This window comes from Malurus melanocephalus, unplaced genomic scaffold (genome assembly GCF_030028575.1).
Source record: "Malurus melanocephalus ecotype Western Australia unplaced genomic scaffold, MMel_1.1 scaffold_281, whole genome shotgun sequence".
NCBI classification, from domain to species: Eukaryota; Metazoa; Chordata; class Aves; order Passeriformes; family Maluridae; genus Malurus; species Malurus melanocephalus.
Window position 1 is genome coordinate 817,080 of NW_026623513.1, and position 21,182 is coordinate 838,261.

The window sequence follows — 21,182 nt, forward strand, 5'->3', positions numbered from 1 at the left end:
GGACCTCAACAATGCAGCACTTGGTTTATTTGTTTGTAGAASAGAGAAATTCTGATAATCTACCACAATCTAGCACAAAAGAGCAGTGCTGGAGACCAGGAACATACACTACTGCRTGTGGAACTGCAATTGGATCCATACTGCACATCAATATCAGTGACAGCAGAAAAAGAGTGCCTCCTGGGTAAATCCAGTGTGATACGAGTGATGGTGTTGGTGGGCAGCCAAAGYCCAGTGTACAAAACAAACTGCTAGCCCAAAACCAGAAAGAAGCATCTAGAAACAATTATTAATATAAAAAATGTGGTTACACTTGGCAAAAATGTTTGTAATTAMTGCTTATTTATGAAAATACATCGCATTAAAATTTAAAAATTCTATTTAGAAGGCACTAATACAAACTGCTAAAAAGTGAATTTTGCAAGATTTTAACATTATAAAGGCAGCATAATTAGATTCATCTCACAAAATGTAATCAGTTGAAGTCCAGACAAATATGGAATAATGTATAACAAAAGATACAACATAAAATCACCTATATTTTCTCCTTTTCAGAATGCTTTTGCCTTAAGGGAAATGGGTTACAACTTCTCATGTCTCAAAAATCCAGGYATCAAAAGAAACAGTCTGCCGCAATTGTGTATCTAGTGAATTACAAGAGATGTGGTCCTTGTGGGAGCATTTCAGAATTCCTGTGATGGACTCTGCTGAGAATGCTGGACATCTAAAAGCCAGAGCTGCAATCTTTCTCTTACAGTACTAACAAAATATCTAAAAGTCTGTAAGAGTATTCCAAATCAAAACACCTTTGTAACTACCAAAACAATCAGAAACCACAGTTCYTTTTCAGTAAGGCACCAAAATATAAATGCAACAGTGGCCTGTAAGCTTATTTATCACATTGCAAATCAAAAATTTAAACTTGAAAATAGCTTAAGAATAKGAAGATTCTTAGTTTGTTCCAAGTAATAGCTGGTGACAAATTAACATCAGTAAAAGATCAGGTTTCACATCCTTAAGAAATCAGATCTGGTGAACAAAGTCACATAGATAAAGACTGGAAGTCAGGGAAATTATGTTATCAGACTTTCCACAAATAAAACACTTCAAATGAATAAAGTATCAGTAGTTGAGTATCTGAGGTCTAAKCTGAATTCTGCAACAGCATTTATGCTAAATACACATAAATGTTATATACATAGATATGCATTTGTATATACAGATAAATTTGAGTATGACTTTAGCAAAAACAAGTAATATATAAACGGAACTCTGAGGAAGCTCAGCCAAAATGCAGGGTCCTCRTTCTGCCTAGTGAAGAACACATTTAGTTCTCAGAGTCTGGGTTTACATCAACCCTATTTGGAAGGAGTAAATCAGATCAGAAATGAATCTCTCGATCCTATTGCTGCTCCCAGGTGTTGGTTTGGTCGCAGAGCAGTGTTGATACACATGAAGCAGGTTCCYTGCCAGCAGCTCTTACCCACATGCTCACCAAATGTCTTCCAAGCCCTGAGACACAAATTCCCTCAGCTGATTGAGCACACACTGCAGCTCCATGGGGAGAAAGGCCCAGGTCAGGCTGAAGCAGTGTCACACTGCACACACTGAWGGTGCAGGGCTTTGCCAGAGTCTGCTGCCCCTGCACCCGAGGGCTCTGCAGGGAAACCACGACCCCCAAGGGGCAGAGGGCAGTGCCAGGGGAGAGTGCCCTGCTCAGGGCAGAGATGTCCTCAGCTTTTGTCTCCTTCCTACCTCACTCACTGGTCAAGCACCTGGATAAYGCAGCCAAGACGTGACAAAACTTTATCAATTCAGACAGCTCTGTCCACAAGCAAAGAATTTCTACCAAAGTCATACAAACCATTCCTGATAGCACATTTGGCCCTGGGGCAGGTGGACACCGTAGTAAGTGCCATGTAACACTCGGGGCTGGGCTGTTCTTCCACAGGGTTTTCACATTTCAAAYAGTGAACACCACCACACTTCCACCAGCCAGCTGCTTCTTACCCAAACCCCTCCGTGCTGAAAGGAACAGGGAGTGAATGACCCTAATACTTCTATTTCAATTGCCAATTAACGATTTAGAAAAAAAGATCATGTTAGCAGARAGCAAATCCAGTCTATTTCTACTATAATAGTGCTGAATTATGCTGAAAATAAACAGGATACATAAAGATCAAAGACAAACATAATTTAATASGTATGTACACATAATTCTATGTGGCCGAGGCAAAATACCACCTCTTCTAGGAAGACGTTAACAATAACCCTAATATGAATTTTTGTGTAATACCTTTGGGGAAAAGARGTAATTAGAAAAATAATTAGGAAAATATTGTAATGGACTGCTGACAGCATCTACAAGAGAGACTGGGGAGAACTGCAAAAGTATGTACAGCTGAGCAGRACAGGAAGGCAAACAGCTGAAGGGATAGCTATTAAACTGGTTTTATCTTCCCTGTCAAGTTCTCCTCCTTTGTAAACTAGGAAGTTTTTAAACAAAACATCACCAACAACAAAAATAAACACAACCAAGAACATCCAAGTCGAAGAATGTAAGAACGTGGTCTGAGAAGGAATGTGTTTTCCCAACCTTTGTCAAGTCTCACCTTCCTCTAAATCACCTCTAAAAATAGAGAGGTGCCTGGTGTTTACACATTTTGATTTTAATAAACAGTGAGCAAATTAAACAAGACTTTTTTTTTTAAGTATATTGATTCATATTAGAACGGGATAAAAAGTAAGATGTGAATGTCAGGACTAAAACCCAGAGCGTGCTTCGCCATATTCCTGTAGCTGTGTGCACTCACTGTACAAATTCCACTCCTCACTAAGTGTGCTGGCTGTTGATAAAGAGAGCAACTCTTAAAAGTTGTTGACAACTAAATCTGCTTTTTGCCAGAGCTCTGAATTTACCCTTAGGAAAGCGAGCATRAGTGTGCTAAGCTCAACCATCTCAMAGCAGAGTTGCTCAAATGAGCGTGTCTAAATAAACAATTAGAACTGCTCCTGATATTCTACAAGAAGTGAAATAATTAGGCCCATTATTGGGCTGTCTCAATTACAATTTCCTAGTGTGAGGCACTGAAGTCAGCAAGTTTCCCTTCATTCAATTCTCCAGCAATATTCTTCCAGTATCTTTTTGTCAGAATTCTGGTCATTRTTTTTCCATGCCCTTTCCAGATGGAGGTAGGCTCTTCTTCACACAGTGAAAATGAAAATTAATTTGTAACAGTAAAAAAATTCTTTAATATGTGAAACTACCAAATTTACACAAACCTCAACAAGTCAATTTTAACTGAATAGTTAAATAGTTAAACTTAGTTCAAGAAAATGTACCGACAGTGAGTACAGCTTACTGGTAAACCAAARGATGAATATTTAGTAAATTCCACTGGAATCAATCCTAGAAGACTTACTGATCTGAAAATGAGTATCTGAGATGAGGTTCTTAAAGTATTCTTTATTAATATCATTAGAAGTTGCAGAAACAACTTTCTTGTAATATAAAGGCACAGGGAGACAGTTTTGATAAAATATTCCAAACAAACAGTAACTTACAGTACAAAAGGACAATTTTAATGCACATACAAACCCCAAACATCTCATTCAAAAATATTTCACCATGTTCATCAATAATAATGGGCAATGACTAAAAATATAAATTGTTATTGTACAATAAATATCTGACAGGTGCAAATGGAACAAGATTTATTGCTCTCCACAATGTTTTCCCTGTAGTGTTTTTGTTGTAGAGGGGGTTTTTGGGGTTTGTTCTAAATTCCAAGTTCCTTTTACAATCAGCTTTAGTAACTTGTTTCTGGAGGGACTAAACCCCAAACAAAATCTAACAGAACATTCTGACAGTTACAGAACTGTCTCAAKTAGTAACTGGCAGTGTTTGTTTCTTTCACAACTTCAACAATCATACTCCAGTCACTCTTTGGGAARTGTGGTAGATGTTTAAAAATCAACTGTAGTGGTAAGTCAAGGCTTTTATGGTAGAGTGGTAGTACCTAGTCTGAGGGTTAGTCTCTTTCCTTCAAATAAATGGATTTTATGAAGAAAAATAACATGAAGCTTCTCCAACAGCTTGTGCCAGAACAGGCACATAAAACTGTTCAAATGAGGGCAGAAGTTAAAATTAAAAGCTGCACTGGGCATTCTAACTTCAGAAAAAAAAAAAAGGCAAGGACTGGGAACAAATTAAGACTAGAGGCAATGATGAATTAAGAGTGAGAATTTTCAATTCTAAAATACCCTTAATCATAGAATCATTAAAGTTGGAAAAGACCTTTAAGATCATCAAGTCCAACCACAACCCAGCACCACCACCATGCTCATCACTAAACCATGTCCTCAAAATATAAGAAATCAAAGAGCACTCTGCATCTCTACATGGCTCCACTCTGAGCTTTGAGAAAGAAGGGCAAGTCAGTGAGTTTGCCATTTTCACTTGCAAAGTTTCCATCAGGCTTTTGATGCAGTACAGGAGACAGACCAGCTCTGCTCTTGGAAGTAGCACACATTACCTTGCTCAGAATTATGTTTAGCTTGTACAAAATAGTGTTTTATACAGGTATTTAAGAAATATTCATTTCCTTCATTACTGTTACAAGAAGTAATATGCATACATTTCCTAAGAGTATCTTTRTACAAATAAAACTTTAGGAAAATGAAGCATAGTAGTTGTAAAAAAACCAAAACAAAAGCAAATACTGAGGAGCAAACTTTCAAGTGAGCTCTTGTAGCAGTAACTGAGGCTTTTATAAAAACYGTAATTTATGAGAACAACTCCATATTTACACAAACCTCAACAAGTCAATTTTAACTGCACTGGGAATAGTCAAACTTAGTTTAGGAAAGGTACCTAGAGTGAGTACAGCTTACCAGTAAACCAAAAGATGAATAGTCAATTCCATTCAACAAAATTGGGAAGGGTGCAAAACAAACTGCTAACCTGCTAGACATCATTATTCAAATTAGCATTTTCTCTAGCATTAGTACACAGTTTCAGAAGTTCTTCAGAAAGTAACCAAGGACCATCAACATCCGAATTCTGAAAATTAGCTTCACTACAGTATAGCACTTTTGTTTTTACTGTATGTTCAAAAACTAATAAACAAAACCACTTTCTTTGGCTTATGCTTAACTACACCGGACTAGTGAATTTTTCTTTTCAGTCAATCTTCTATCCCCGATTTAAATTAATACAGATGGTTTTATTGTAGTGTCTTTCCAATTTTCAAATTATCTGTTAAAATTAAAGAGTTTGCTCACACTGGCATGAAGGGCAAGTTTTGTACAACAGTTACATTAAGTGATATTTCCAATGGMAGAACCACAGAAGACATTAAATGAATGTTAGTTCAAGTGAGATTTGAGTTCACGATGATCTTAAAAAAACAAACCACAATGTCTAAGCATAGTAAAATACAGTGTAAAACCCCCTAAAATYAGACAGTAAACTTGGGAATCCTGCACTCACAGTAGGAATGTTCTGCACAGCATTAACATGAAAGCCTGTTCAGTTTGAAACAATGCAGACAGCTAGCTTTACCTGGATGTAAATGCCACTTCAAGGTGTTTAAACAAACACAAAAATGACACAATGATGTCAGGAAAAAGGCCTTTAAAACAGGCCACCAGTCTAACTTGACTTTCCAAGTAAGAACATCAGTTTCACAAAACTGTGACACTAATGCAGTTTTATGTAAAGTACCCTTTGACACACAAGCTGTCAATTAAGCTATCACAGTCTTTTGTGACCTACTCCCTTTTAAACAGTTAGGGAGACAGTCAATAGTAGCTCAAGTTTTAATTCAGTAAGTACCTTGTTTGTTTGCAAAGGAACATTATAACACCATAGAATTCTATTTTTTACAGTATTTAGAAAACTGATAAACTAGTGTTTTTTATTCTCTCTTTTTAACACACGAGTCCAAAATTTCTTTTTTCTATGTGTCTTTGCAATAGTGTTTTAGCCAGTGTTGCAGAAGAATTTCACTGTGGACTACCTCACGTTGTTACTCAGTTGTGCAAGGTATTCCCGGAGTTCCTTGGCGGCTTGGAACCGCCCGTATCTCTTCTTTGGGTTGGCACACTCATCCAGCAGGGCCTCCAGGCGCCCGTCTTTGGCAATCTCAGCTGGGGGGTCGTGCAGGAGYCCCCCCGAAGTGCCACGCCACGTGGCATGTCTGGATAAAAGGTTCTGGCAAATGGCGTAATARTTGTGGTCCACAGTGACACGAGCACAAAGAATCTCTTTAGAGAAGGACAGACAAGCTTCTTTATCACAGTCATCAAACTTGCTTTCGTACCACACGTCCCAGTTTTCAGGTTTATCTGTGAAATGTAAGGACACAGTAAAAACAAGTGAGAGAGGGGAGGAAAGACAGCGTGTGTCTGAATGCAATCAGAAGCTCAATACACAGTGAACTGGTAATATTTAAACTACAAACCAATTTTGTTTCGATAAATCCTCAAATGTTCTAGCCTAAAACTGCATTGACAGTCYGATACATCGTTCAGCTGAAATGGTCCTGGCAAAAGAAAAAATAAGGGAAAGAAAGAAAGAGGGAAAAAATAGATAGGAAAGAAGGAAAGCAAAAGAAGCAGCAGAGTAAACACATGAAATCTACATTCACACAAACCCAGAGGGAAAAACATAGCATGAGCAAATACAAGAGAACCATCTACAGCCAAAGTTGAGGGAAAAAGCAAACAAGCTACATGATTTATTTTAGCAACACAGATTTGATTTCTCCAGTTGCCCTGGAAACTACTGCTGCCAAGTGGTCTACCAGAGACTAAAACAACACTGCAAAGTAATTGCCATGAACTTCTGAAACTATCTTCTTACTTTTGCATGGCAGCAACCAGAAAGAATCTAAAAGAGCAGATGTGTTACTTATAATCTTTGAAGAAAGTAAAATTTAGCCAAGTAAATGGCATTTACATACACGTACATGCATAAACCCTTCTCCTAAAGTCACAGCTTTAACTTAAAACCTGATTTACATAAAATACCTTATGCAGTAGTAACACTTAAAAGGTTAGTAAGTGTGAGATCTCCTGAGTTCTTACAACTTTTTGCTACAAAACTTTCATCTTAAGACTACTGCCAGCATTGAGAAGAGGTTCTTATCATGGAGTAGCTTTGCAGACCTCTCTTAGCAGTGGGAGGTACAAGGAAAAAATTAATCTCTGCTTGTCCAGTCTCTGTAAAGACAGTCTTCTCATTCATGGCACACTGAGAGTCAGGTCAGAAAAAAAAAGTGTACTGAAGCATGACTGCTAAAACTCTAAAAACATGATGTACGAGCTGTAGAATTTACAGTAAATTCAATGTGGAAAAAAAAAGCCWGCAAAGGAGAATGGGAAAAAAGGGCTTCAGCAAACTCCAATATGATATCCCATACAGAGTACAATTCAGTACTACTGTACAATGCAACTGGACRGAAGGTACATACTGAAATRTCTAAACAGGCATATTAATCACTCYGGGCAGAGATTGTCTAATGGAACTTTCYAAAAGATTCATGAAACAGGATTAAATGTCAAGTTTATACAAAAACTAAGAACTTCCCTGTGTCCTCATTTGTTCCCTGTGTTCTTWATTGTGAGATCAGAAATCACACACCAAAATCTTTGTTGAGACAAGAGATGTGTGACACTTGCAGCATTCTGCAAGAAGCTACTCGCTCCTGTTTCATGTACGTATCAACATTTTCAGAGTTCATTTGGACATCCTTCTGCCTGAGTAATTCAGACATGCTCAAAAAACAAAAGCCTTCAGCAATATTATTTTAAGAAGGAAGGAAAGGAACAGAACAGAAAGGAATGGAAAGAAAAGAGTTCTAAAATAAATGTACTGGATATCCAATACACTAAAAGGTTTTCCTGGTAGGCCTGCACAGTTTTAATCTAAGCTGCTTGAGAATGTATAATAAATCTAATAAAAAAACACAACCAAACAACCCCAAAACACACTTCCTTGTAGAAAGATGTGTGGATAGAAAAACTCAGTTAAAAAGTAAACTCTKCAGCACAAAACATGAAGCCTAAAAAAATGCATTCACCCAAAGCAAACTGGAATCACTTGGCCTGTTGCCATGAACTTCTGTAGATTCCAAGGTTTCACCTTCAATGTTTCCAGCCCTTAGCTCTGTGCATTTTCCTTATAAACTCAAAAAGAATATAAACCTGTGTGATGCCAMTTTGTCAAACACCTCTCCTGCTGCCACTGCTTTGAGCTTTTACAGCTGGCAGAAAGAAAATTAATTTGGAAACAGCACTAGAATTATCCATTCCTACAGTAGAGAACCAACTGGAACCACTGAACCAAAGTCAGGCTGTGGGACTAAGGCAAAGCAGGCACTAACACTGTTTTGTCATCCACRGAAAATAGAATTCCAGGACTTTCATTGTTACTTAGGTGCTTGGAAAAGACAAGAGGAACCTCTCTCTCTTAGCTAAGCTAGACAAGACAGCCAGGCTGCTTATCTATGTATCTGCCCATCCACCTCTACAAACACACCCAAAGCCCACACCTGCTCTTTCCACCCCACCTCTTCCTTTATGCAGGTTTACACCATTTAAAAGTGTCCAGGTATGCTCAACACATCATGAATTCGACAAACTGGTCAAGCTAATTAATAGTCTAATTGCAGAAAAAAGCTAATTAGTTTGTTAATTAGTAGTCTGGTTGCAAAACCAACAAAGTATGTATTTAGCAACCACACATACTTTAAATATTGCAGAGAAAGAAGTGAGACACATGGGGTGTGAGGTGAGAAAGAAGACACTTACTCTGTCTGATCAACCTTTTGTCTGCTACCAGGACGTTTTCTGCATCTACAATGATAACTTTCCCATCTCTTGGTCCCACTGCAAAGTTGTCAAAGCTGACATCAAGGAGGTAGAGTGCAAATTCAAAGTCATTATTTGTCAGCTGCTCAGCTATTTCCATTAACTGCCAGGCCAGATCCACTCGTTTCTCCCATGGTGCATTAAAGTAACTCCACAGCTCTTCTCCCACGTAGTTGACAGCCACCATTCTTCCACATGCTCCCAAGTACTTTGCAAATGGCCAACCCTCATCAGATGGAAAACTCTGCATATAAAAAAAATTAATTAATATAAAACAGCTTAGATTTCAAGAGGCTTTTCAATAAAACTTAGAAGAGAAAGTTGTAAATACCCATTAACTCTATAATCCATGTATTTATAAATTTTGAAGGGAAAGGGAAAACAACACAAAATGTTGAATGGAAATGACACACTACAAGCACAAAACAACCCAGAACACACCAGCATTGTTTTCCTACTTCAGTTGTGCTGAATGTGCCCTAGGACTTCAATATGAACAGATGAGCACTTAAAAGGTACCCTCCAGACTATGGAGGAATGTCAAATAGGAATGCAATGGGAAGAAACTACAAAAGCACTAATTYAATAATTTTAACAATTCCAAATTTATAGAAGTTAGCACTCTAAGACTATGATGTACACCAATTTTAACTGTTATGAGCTATCACCATGTGCCCATGATCCCTCCTCGTGCAGTACCTTGCTACCATATCACCAGAMACAACTCATGCTCAATTCTGCAGCAATGATATAGCAAAGGTTTTACCATAGCTGGGTCATTAGCATGGTGAGTTTCAGGATGAATGAAAGCTTTACACCTCCTGGAATCCACAATGGCAGAAAGCATTTATGGTAAACTGGGCCAAGATACTGGAAGGAAACACATCATGCAGAACACATCTGAACTACAAGACCAGACAGGGAAGAGGTGCCTAACATAACAAACCTTGTCTATATGGTACACATGAAGAAATTAAAATCATAATTAATTTTTATAATTTACATAGTTTGCCATTTTTATGCCAAAAGCCATCAAGCTGCACTCTAAAGTGGCAAAGCCTAGAAAAYAATTTCTGGGTAAGTAACCATATTTACGACTGCAAAGAACCACCCCCCTTGGCTGGGCAAAAGGACATCAGATCCATATTAATAAATCTACCATGCAATAGGGAAGATATTATCCAGCCTCCAGGCTTATTCACCTGCAGGATTCAGGGCAATTAATGAAGGTAGTAAGTACAGCCAAATATCCACYAGTTCAGGCCAAGTCAAATGTCACATTGCACAGTTAGGAGGGTTTTGGAGTTTTTTTCACTTCGTTTTGTGATTAACAAAATAGCCTTCAAGCAACTCAAGTGTGTGCTAGTTCAGTATTCCTTACTTATTCTAAACAAAATATTACAAGAGCAAGGCTGTGGCATCAATAAATGCCAACAAAGGGATATTTCATATGCATTTATCGTAACAGTATTCAGTCCKGGATAAAAACAAAGCAAGAAGTGGCTGTTACTTATCAAATGAATTTATTTTACTCACATCACATAAACTCCTCTATTTTGAATTGGAGAAAATTACCTGATTACATTTCCTGCTAAACACAGGCTTAACTTATTTCACCAACTGTGCACGGCATTTTCATATTGCTGCATTTTATCAGCACTCAATTCAAAGAAGCATAAGTATTTTTATTTAAATATTACTTTGGACCACCCCAGGCCTTTTCTTTTCCACCCTTCTCGTTTTCTCTATTCCAATCCTGCCCTGCTTATGACTTTGCCCCCCTTTTCAAACACAAATCCAACCACACAGCTGAACCTGGCGAAGGATGTGCTACCATTGGAAGCAAACCGTGTCCCTCAGTCCCAACACACCAAAAACACTCTTTTCAATGCCCTGCACATCATTAGGAAAGCAAGACAGCTAGTTCTTGCCAGGCTGGTGCTCCCTTGGATCAGAGCCTGATCCGCACCATCACATCACCACCTCACGCTAGGACTGCACTGGAGAGAGGAACAGAGGAGGCCCCAACAGCAGAGTGCAGAAAAGGGAAGGAGCTAAGAGGACTTTCCCTTTCCAGCRGCAGCAGGGATTTATGTAATGGATTAAACTGATTTTCAAAATACAGCGTCAGTCACTGATCTTCCAAACGCATCTATTACGCTTCGTGCACACTGTACACTGAATTTCATTTCAGACAACAAGTTCTAGGAGCAGTCTGGTTTCTTCAGAAGTGCACACCTTCACGTTACCAGCAGAATATCTGCACGCCATGCTGTCACAGACATTTATAACACTGTGGCAATAAAAAGATCTTCTGACAACAGGAGTGCGGGGAATCCTGCCAACATCTGCACATGTACAAACAACATCTCTGCTTTGGCTCCCTTCCAACTGGCATGTAACAGCCACATCTACACTTCATTACCCAAGTCAGTAGCTGAAGAAGGGGATAAAAATATGTACAAGTACCTCATTCAGCAGTTTTTATATTCACTTGGTGAATTTGACAAGAATATTAATTGAAGTGCASATCTCTTGTCTTTGCAAGCAGTGATTTGTAACTTTCTGTACTATTCTATTTTGAAGGCTGTTTTCTAAGAGGAAAGTGCAGCTAACTGAACACAAGGATTTTTCTGTACATATATGAAAATTTTGAAAGCCAGTAAGAAACAGACAAATTTGTATGATTAATAAACATGTTTTCCATGAACAAGTTGCATTTAGAAGCAAAAACCATCACTGCCAAAAATCTGATTTCTGTGGAATAATGCATAACTTAGTTTTAGATTTTATTTTAGTTCCCAAATTATTAGTAGTCTAAATACTTAATTAAATAATTTTGTACTTCAATATGCTATTTGCAGACTAAAAAATGTGCATTTGACRATCAGGTGAAACTAAGCTCTTGTTCAAAACCAGAAACAGCTATTTGACAAAAGAATCTGATTCTGATGCACCCACTCACATTTTATGTGTGAACAGATACATAAATGCCATGGAAACCACAGACAAACTTTTYCAAGTGTTTTAAAATAAAATAATGCAGATCAAAAACTATAAACAGGTAGATTAGTGAGTTTGCCTTCATTAATGTTGTTGTCTTTCTGTATTCAGAGAAATATGGACAAACTTCTAAAGGAAAGATGGAAAATAGTACAGATGCMAAAAACTTCTGCAACCTCCATTCCCAGTGATGCATCCCCACAACACCCTTTGCTTGCTCTAATTAGTGTAGCTCCAAGATATCTCTCTAAGCARGGCTTAAAAACCTAAACAAACCCTGTCAAAGGGACAATGGACATGCTGTTCCTGAAAGAATAATACTGTATTTATGCCTTTCAAAAAATACACTGTAGTATCAGAGTAAATATTAAGAATTAACAGAGCAAATTTATCACTTCACTGAAGCACARAACACTATCAGTGCATTTGTCTTCCTCACCTCCATCTGTCTAAACCTGSGAAGATACACAAATCTGCCAGTGGCTTTTGTTCAGAGCTGTGAATTAGATCATGCAGTGAAGACTCACCAGCTTGAGGCTGATAAGGCCTATTGTATTCTGCAATAACACAAATCTCTTTGGAATTAAACACTTAAAAGAATATTAGTTTATCATAATGAAGCATATAATTCATCCTAATAATCAAAGCCAAAAAGCCAAACCCATTCAAGTAACAACTGACATTTATGTTCCACTGTACCACTAAAARCCACGCTTTTAATTTCCAAAACCATTCAAGAAGATGCTCTTTATGTCACCTCCAATGTTTGCATGAAGCGAGCTCCAGCTCAGAAAAAAACAGCCCAGATAAAACCTGCCCAACAAAAAGCTACACCTTATTTGTGATGAAATTTTAAAAAACATATACAAAAGAGAGTGGGGACTTCTCTCCGTAGGACCCTGAAGAATTTGGTATTAGTCACCAAGGCAAAGAAGTAAAGCTCCAGAAGCACGAAGAGCTGGAGAGCAGATTTTACAATAATGGTCAAAAGGAGGTTAAAATAATGATCAAAGGAGGTTAAAATGCACAGTCTAAATACAGATGCCTCCCTCCTTTGTCAAGAACTGATTCTGGAAGATATCGATTCAAATGTTTTTTGAATGCTAGTGAGTACAATGAAARCCATTTMATTYTCAACTATATGCCACATCATTTGACATTTACCTAGAACTCCCACAGAAGTTATACATATATAGCCTACACACACAGAAGGAAGAGTGGATTCGAGTACTCCAAATATTAGTGTTCCCAYTGAAACCATGTTTCTTTCATTTATTTGACTTTTGTTCAGTGTGACTACATTTCAGCCAGTTACTACAAACAATTCATGCCAACAAGAGGTACATACCAGGCTTAACTGACATACTTTAGGACAAAAATACACAAAACTCTWAATACTCAATTACTAAGTTGAACACGTCAGCTGTAGAATTTGCGTTTCACAATGTCAGCAGAAGTATGGCTCTTTTTCAAATAAATTAATGAACAATGRCTAAATTTAAGAAATAGTAAAACAAGTTTAATGTCATTATTGGTTGCCACTTGTTCAGATTACTTTGCAGTGCATAAAAGTTTGTTCAGATTAAATTTGCAACAGATGAAAACAATCACTGGGTATTTATGTCTCATCAGTTATAAGCCTCGAATATATCACTGTAAAGGAGTCCTAGCAGAGATGGCCTTATTTTTAGTGACTTTGMAAAATTAGAGATTAAAATAAAGCCTCAATTACTTAATTTGGGGAAGTAAAACACAACTCCCCCCATACATCTTGACATACCAGAACAATATCGGTATTACAAGGTTTTGAATGTGGGAAAACAAACATTTTTGTGCTACTGAAAACTGCAAGAGTGAGAATTTCTCARGAGTAATTCTATTTAAGTCTGTATAGTGACTTCCCAGCAGCCTTTAAATTCAAACAGCCATTCATCACAATATACACTCCACAATAACTTCATGAACTTCTAGACTCTTTTAAAATATCCCTTATAATTTACCCCACATGTTTTCACTAAAGGGAACTTWCACCAGAAAGAAGGATGAAAACAGTTTTGATAATTTAAGGCACATAATTAAATATGRCAGATAACATGACAAGTAGAAGCCAGTTGTGGTCTAATACAGACAATGTCACTACAAAAAATGATTCTTCAGTTTTCAGTACAACCAAATCAGTGGAACATTCTTGTAACATGATGSCACTCAATCTTAATTCAACAAGGAATAATTTCTTGTTCCTTTTAAAAAGGYTCACAATGGGAATTCAGTCTATTAAAATCTTAGTATCTGTGTGAGCCAGGACTTCAGTAACATAGGTCCACTCAAGGACATGTCAGGTAGTGCAGACAACTGCCTTAAATCCACTACTTGGTTTATGGCATCAGAATTATGCATCAGACACACCAACTTGTGTAATAAAGCAAGTTTAAAAGGCATCAAGTATTACAACTGAATTGCCATTCTACATTCTACCACTGTATTTAGAATAGAACAATAGAAAATAGAGAAATCCCAAGCAAGAACATTTGCCCATTTACTTCTTRTGTATGGATCAGCAAAAAGAGTCTGTGGAACATTTGGCTAAATTGCTACCTTGAGTGAATTCTGTGCAAGAAATTGTTTCAAACTGATCTTTTAAAGTTTTAATATATGTTTGCCAGATGTCAACTATTGTTCTTCCCATAACAAAACAAAACAGAAAGCCCAATGATGGCATGTAGAGCAACCAGAAGAATTTTAGGTTATGTGGCAACAGACTGCTCATGCAGAGTAATTATATTGCGAATGGAGATACAGCTGTTGGGTTTGTTTTGGTTTTTTTTCCCCACAAAAAAACAAGAATGATCAGAAGTTGCAAGAAGAATAGTCATTAAGCTTAAGCATTTAGAAAGCAAAAAAACCATATCTGAGCGAGGGGCAATGATTTACAGAGTCTATTAAAAATGCAGAAATACTGCTATTTGGCACACAGAGACTGGTATATTTCTTAAGAGCCTGAGGAATAAAAGTCCTTGAGACTTGTAATTTACATACAAGCCACAAATGCTCACCATTATTCTTTGAAGAATCTTCATTTAAACAGGCTGTTAAAAGTTACAGCTCACAACAAAGTTGCATTAATGCACACTGGATTTAAATGACAGATACCTTCTACAGTTTGAAAAAATCTTTGTTACGTGCAAACATTTTCTGTTAATAGCAAAGTATGCGTRCAAATTTCAAGTTTGCTTTCTGTGCTGGTCTAATTTTTTTCTGTAGTAGCTGGTATGTGGCTGTGTTTTGGATTTGTGCTGGAAATGGCATTGATAATTCAGGGATGTTTCAAGTTATGGCTGAGCAGTGATTACACAGAGCCAAGGCCTCTTCTGCTCCACACCCCACCAGCCAGGGAATAGGGGTGCACAAGAAGCTGGGAGAGGACACAGCAGGACAGCTGACCCCAAGTGACCCAGGGGATATYCCATTCCATATGGCATTGTGTTCAGCATATGAAGCTGGGGGAAGGAGAAGTGGGGGGGACACAGATCCGAGTGACAGCATTTGTCTTCCCAAGTCATCATTCCATGTGATGGAACCCCACTGTCCTGAAGGTGGTTGAGCACCTGCCTGCCCACAGGAATTGCTGAATGAATCCCTTGTCTGGCTTTGCTTTCTTACTAAAYTGTCTTCATGTCAACCCACAAGTTTTCTCACTTTTACTCTCCCAATTCTCTCTCCCATCCCAGTGCGAGGGGAGGGAGCTGTGCGGGGCTGAGCTTCCAGCTGGGGTTAAATCACRACACTGAAAACATAGTAAATATACTGACACTTCYATATGGCACCTGGCAACCCTGTAAACCAGCACCACATCCAACAAAGGCAAGATTGAGTGTTGCAAAACCAGCCCTAGGTGCACTTTTGCCACAACAATTTATAGAGCCTATGTATCAATTTTSCCAGGACAGATGTAAACTGTCTTTTCAGCTAAATATAAGATCTTAGGAGAAATACAACCAMTTTACTGAAAAACAGCTTTCTTATCTAGAAACAATTTCTTCAGCAGTCTTGAGCCACACTGTAGTTTCCCAAACTCCAAGAACAAGGAATCCTCTGCGTTACCCTGACTTGGGGCATTGTTGTTTTTTCATGTTTAAGTACAAAACTTAAAATTTTGCCACTGGCAAAATGTGTTGGACACTGTGTGGTTGCACACYATGGCTCACAGCACATCAGCTACGACAGCAGCAGCTCAAGAACCGTTATCCAAAACTGTTAGGAGACCATCACAGTGCCCCCAAAGAGGAATTCTGAAGCCTGACAGGGATCAGTGCAGAGCTCCATGAAAAATAAGAGGTATGTCTACAGAAGAATTTCTGTAAGAGTCAAAAACTAAAACAAAAATCTTGGCCTCTGGAGAAATTAACAATAGGCATCACACTTTTTCGTTCTATTAACAGTAAGTTTTTGTTCCAAACTCGCAAGTGAAGATAAAAATCAATCAAGTTACTTGATAAAGCTGAAAAACATTCACTATTTAAGCAGACATCACTGCTGAAAACATTTCAAGAGACTTTCTCCACTACATCTATTTTACAAGACTAGAAGCTGGGTGGTTTATAAAACATCACAGGACAAGGATAAACCTGCTTACATCCACAGTGGTTCTATGAATTCTGCAAAGAGGGACCAGTCTTACTGCACTCAATCTGTAAYCCAATTAATGTTTTAATTTTTTCTGTTTCTTCCTAAGGCAACTTCGGCCAACCTGTCTTTACAAGGATTTGATGCACACAATCATCATATTCCATTATAAATAGGATGTCATGCATAGATCCTATCCTCCAGGTGATTACCATTTAAAACTATTTATCATTGAGTGACTTGGACCAGCAGCAAGTTTTGTTGTTGCTTTTGTCCAAATAGGCTGCTCATGCCAATCACAAAATACTGGTTTAGATGTAGCATTTTCATTACATATCTGACCTCATTTTACTAAAAAGTATTTACCTTTATTACAGAAAACAACTATTAGGAGGAGACAGGAAAAAACCCAAACCTATCAGAAGTTAAACATTTAGCATGCAAGTGCTTTCATTCAGATGTGAATTCAGATTCAGAAAAGTGTGGGAGGATWTAATTAGTGGGTAGTTTAGCAAGATTCTACRGAAGAAAAAWTWRKWWTTTWAWWMYCMAAAAAAAAWATGYAAACTGTRCTTGAACAATACTGMAGTTGTMATTCCATTTGCTTAATGACGTAAAATGGCAAAAGGGGCTGAGATCTTCCCTGTGTACACCTACACAATAAATAAATGTGAATAAAGAAGGTTAACAAGAAAGTTATAAAAAATACAAATACTGAGTTAGTATTACAATAGATATGTAACCTATAGTAAACTGTGCAGTGTTATACTTTTGATACAAACCCCTGAACAGTAATATCATATATGGGTTAAAGCCCCATCTGAAAAATTCCCACAGCAGACRCTGTAAATCAGTTGTGACAAGATGCAGTTCATAAGCAACACCACTTCAGGAATAATCCATATTCTGCATAGGCTTCTAGCTAAAATCCCAGTCTCTGATGAAAAGCCTCATAATCCACAAATCGCTGGCTCTTATAGACAACTACAGTGAATTTTCCATTATAAATGAAAGATCAAGCTTTGAWTTCAGTGCCTATTTACATCTCTCTATAACACAATTAAGCAACACAGAACTTGAATGCACAGTACACCAAGTGTTTAAACATTATCTCCACATCTAAACCAAAACTGTTACAAATAACAGCGCTCAGTCACTGTAGTGTTCCATGAAAGGCTCGAGGCAAAAACAAGCAGTATTTCTCCTTGTGCCCTATGGTGACAGACAACATGAGTTAAATGCATCAATTTATTGATTTATTTTAAATTAAAACCTGATTCTTCATATGACATCATGCAGGTTTCTTTTCTTTCAGGGAAGCAGCTGATGTTTAACCTAAGTATACAAAGTTCATTGCCATAGCACTACCTATCTTCATCAATGCTGCAGAAACTACACCGTAAAATATTTCACAAATGTTACGTACAAGTAACTACTTCTCAGTAGTTATCAATTCTAGAAAGTAATCACCTCTCAGAGTGTCTCACACCTTCCTGTTGCAAGAGTTGCAGAACACTATTACCCATTCCTYACATGTTTTTCAGGTAGAGACCGAGTCTGAAGTACAATGGAATGGGAAGAGTGCCTACAGATTCMTATATTTTAGATATTTTATTCCTAATTAAGGGAAGGTATTCAAACCTCGGGCACCTACTACCAAAGTTAATTAAAAACTCTTCTGGAGAAACCAGTAGAAGTGTTTAAGCACACAAAGCTGGCCTGAGGCTCCCCAGAAATATTGTCCAAGATATGCCTAAATATCAAAACTTGCAAGACTCTACAGAACACTTTTGATCTGTTAGAAGGTGACAGACTTGCTTTACCACACTTCGAACTGCTAAAGGCTGCCTCACTTCCCACCAATATGACCTGCTCTGCTCTCAACCTTTGATAAGATAAATGTCGAGCAGAGTCCTTAAGTCCACTCGAGATTTTCTTCTCTTCAACAGATTTGCTTGACAATCTTAGGACTCATCTACAGTTGCTGACTGTTGCTCAAGATGCTGACAGGAATCAAGGCTCTTAATCAACCCACAGCCCACTGCTTACAATCCAGCCCATAACAGTAAATGCTGCAAGTTTACCATACCCTTTGTAAAAAATATGTTGCCCCCGTGAATTATGAAGAAACACAGAGCTGTTTCTAACCATCGAGGTCTATGCTCAGTATGTTGGAACCACTGCTCAAAACCAATGAAGTAAATTGTATGAAATGCAGCCAAAACAAATCAATGCTCAAAGAATTTCCGAATACACTCAGTAGAGCAAAGTAATTTTGATTTTCTTACTTAAGTGGAGTTTCCTTTCTCACTGTGTCTAGGAGCACCTTCACAGCAAAATAGAAGAGACTTACTGTACCCTCAAGTCTGCTGAGAAGTAAACTGGAAATACTTTGCAAACAAAACTGAAGAGCCATAAATGGAGAGACTGAAGGGCAGAAGGCACACTATCCAAAAACATATTTAAGTAATTAAGTTCATAAATTGATTTTCTAGAAATCAGTCAGTAGGTGAGCTTTCTGGAGGGTAAAGCCTGCAGCACTGCTTTTTGAGCATTTCTTGRCCTCTCACTAGAGAAACAACAGATGTTAATAGTAATCAGGAAGTGATGTTTTCAAAACATATTTGCAAATATTATTTTAATCATACACTGAATAAAGGCAAGGACAGTTCASTAGTTAGACAAAACAGTTCTGATTCCAAACCTACATGCAAAAGGCACACTTGGGAGTTCCCTTGATAATGTTAAGAATGGAAAAGCTGTCCATGTAAATAGATATGGAACAACTGAGTGGTGCAACAGAGTGGTGCCACAGAGTAAGTTTCCTACACATTTTTCACCTAAAAATTTACATAACATACTAAAGCACAAATTCCAGATGTGTGCAAACAACCCCTAATTAAAGGTTACAAACTATGTAACTGCTGAGAACACTGTTCATTTATTTGTGGGTCTATTTTCGGGCTACGAATAGCTATTTCTACTTTTTACCAGCAGTAACTATAGTTCACATTAAGAACATGACACAGCACGAGTCAGTTTCTGACAAGGAAAACACAACAGCATCGCAGCAATGTCTCTATGCACTGTCTCTTAAACTAAACCTTAAGAAATGGATCACAGCTGCCTGGGAAYATACGAATTGTGGAACACCGAACTGTGCGAAAGGCTCAAGTCAACAGAGAACCAGCCCCCAGCTCCTGCGGGACCGCTCGGTACCAGACTCAGCACGGAGGGGGATGGAGTTAAAACCCTGAGGAGGACGGCAAACTGGGAAAACACACGCAGTCTTTGAGGGAGGAAGGAGTGAGGAGAGCTGATCAGGCTAAGTGAGCTAAAGAAATGCCTCCTGCCCGGAGGCACRGACCGGAGACCCTCCGCTCAGCCCGCCCCGCGGGTACCTCTGCAGGAGTCAGTCAGGGCACACAGCGCCACTGGCGTTCCCCGCGATCCGGCGGGGTTTGGGGCCGGTGTACCGGAGCCCTCGGCCCCCGCCCGCGGGCACGAAKCGCCATCCCGGCGASGGTCCCGCCGGASCGGGCAGCGCCGRGAGCGCCAGCAGGGGCGGGCACCCACCCGGGCACTGCCGACCGCGCTTACCTGCAGCACCAGCGGCTCGGGGTTGAAGGCGAGGGTGATGAGGAGCTGCATGCGCTCCGAGTCCTTCAGGTTGCGCAGCAGGAAGCTGCCCGAGTCCTTGGTCTCGGCGTAGCGGCGTACCAGGCGGTCGAGCAGGCGCTGCGAGGGGCAGTGCACCAGGTCGGACCAGCCCTCCACGGCGCCGGGGGTGAGCAGCCGCACGTCGCCGTTCAGGCTGGCGAACTCGGTGGCGGGCAGCGCCTGCAGCAGGTCGCAGCGGCCCCTGCCGGTGGCGCGGCGGCAGATCTTGGTGTCGATGTCGGCGAGCTCCTGCGCCGAGCCCAGGCGCTTCAGCACGACGCGGCGGGAGCCCTCGCGGGGCTCSCCGTACCGCGCGAAGTACACGTTCTTCACGTTGAAGAAGTCCAGCAGGCGCAGGCGGCCCCAGCTCTCCAGCCGCAGCTGCCCGTTGAGGAACTTGCGGCACCAGCTGGTGCCCCAGCAGGCCGGGCACTTATTGAGCTGCAGGAAGCGCCGCTCCGACAGCTCGTTGCGCTGCAGCGAGGCCAGCAGCGAGTGCGTGTTCAGCACCAGCGCCGCCGCCAGGCTGCCCAGCACCGCCAGCTTCACGTAGCGGTACAGCCGCCCCAACTTCAGCGACACCAGCCGCAGCATCGTCCCGGGCCGCGCCGGGCCCTCCGCCGCGCTCGCTGCCCGCCCCGGCCGCGCCGCGGCTCCGGCACCAATAAACTCCCCGCCTCGCCGCCCGCCCGATAAAAGGCGGCCAAGTTACTGAGGGGCCGGCGGGGAGGGGGAGGGCAGGGGAGGGGGGGCGGCGCCTGCAGCGCGCGGGCCCGGGCGGACCCGCCCCCGGGGAGGGGCTCGGGCTCGGCCGTTCCGCCGCTCCCGCCGCCGCCGAGCCCCCCGCCCCAGGGGGCTCCTCCCCTCCCGCCCTGGGGGGCGGGGCCTCGCGCGAGCGCCGCCGGCGGCCTGCGGTTGGCTGCGCGTGACGCGACGCGACGCGTGCGGCCCCGCCCCTTTTCCCGCCCCATCCTGAGCCGGGGGGCGGGGCCCCCACGCGCGCGGGGGGCGGGACTCGGAGG

At 40.3% G+C, this 21,182-nt stretch overlaps 1 protein-coding gene across 1 annotated transcript; it reads right to left on the reverse strand.

The window, feature by feature from the left end:
* Positions 1 to 3,010: 3,010 nt before the first annotated feature.
* On the reverse strand, positions 3,011 to 20,847 carry DIPK2A (divergent protein kinase domain 2A). Its single transcript, XM_057376542.1, has 3 exons — positions 20,101 to 20,847; positions 8,815 to 9,118; positions 3,011 to 6,348 (listed from the first exon to the last, which is right to left on the reverse strand). Exons 1-3 carry the CDS (start codon positions 20,752 to 20,754, stop codon positions 6,017 to 6,019), a joined length of 1,290 nt encoding a protein of 429 aa, XP_057232525.1. The 5' UTR covers positions 20,755 to 20,847; the 3' UTR covers positions 3,011 to 6,016.
* Between the last annotated feature and the right edge of the window lie 335 nt (positions 20,848 to 21,182).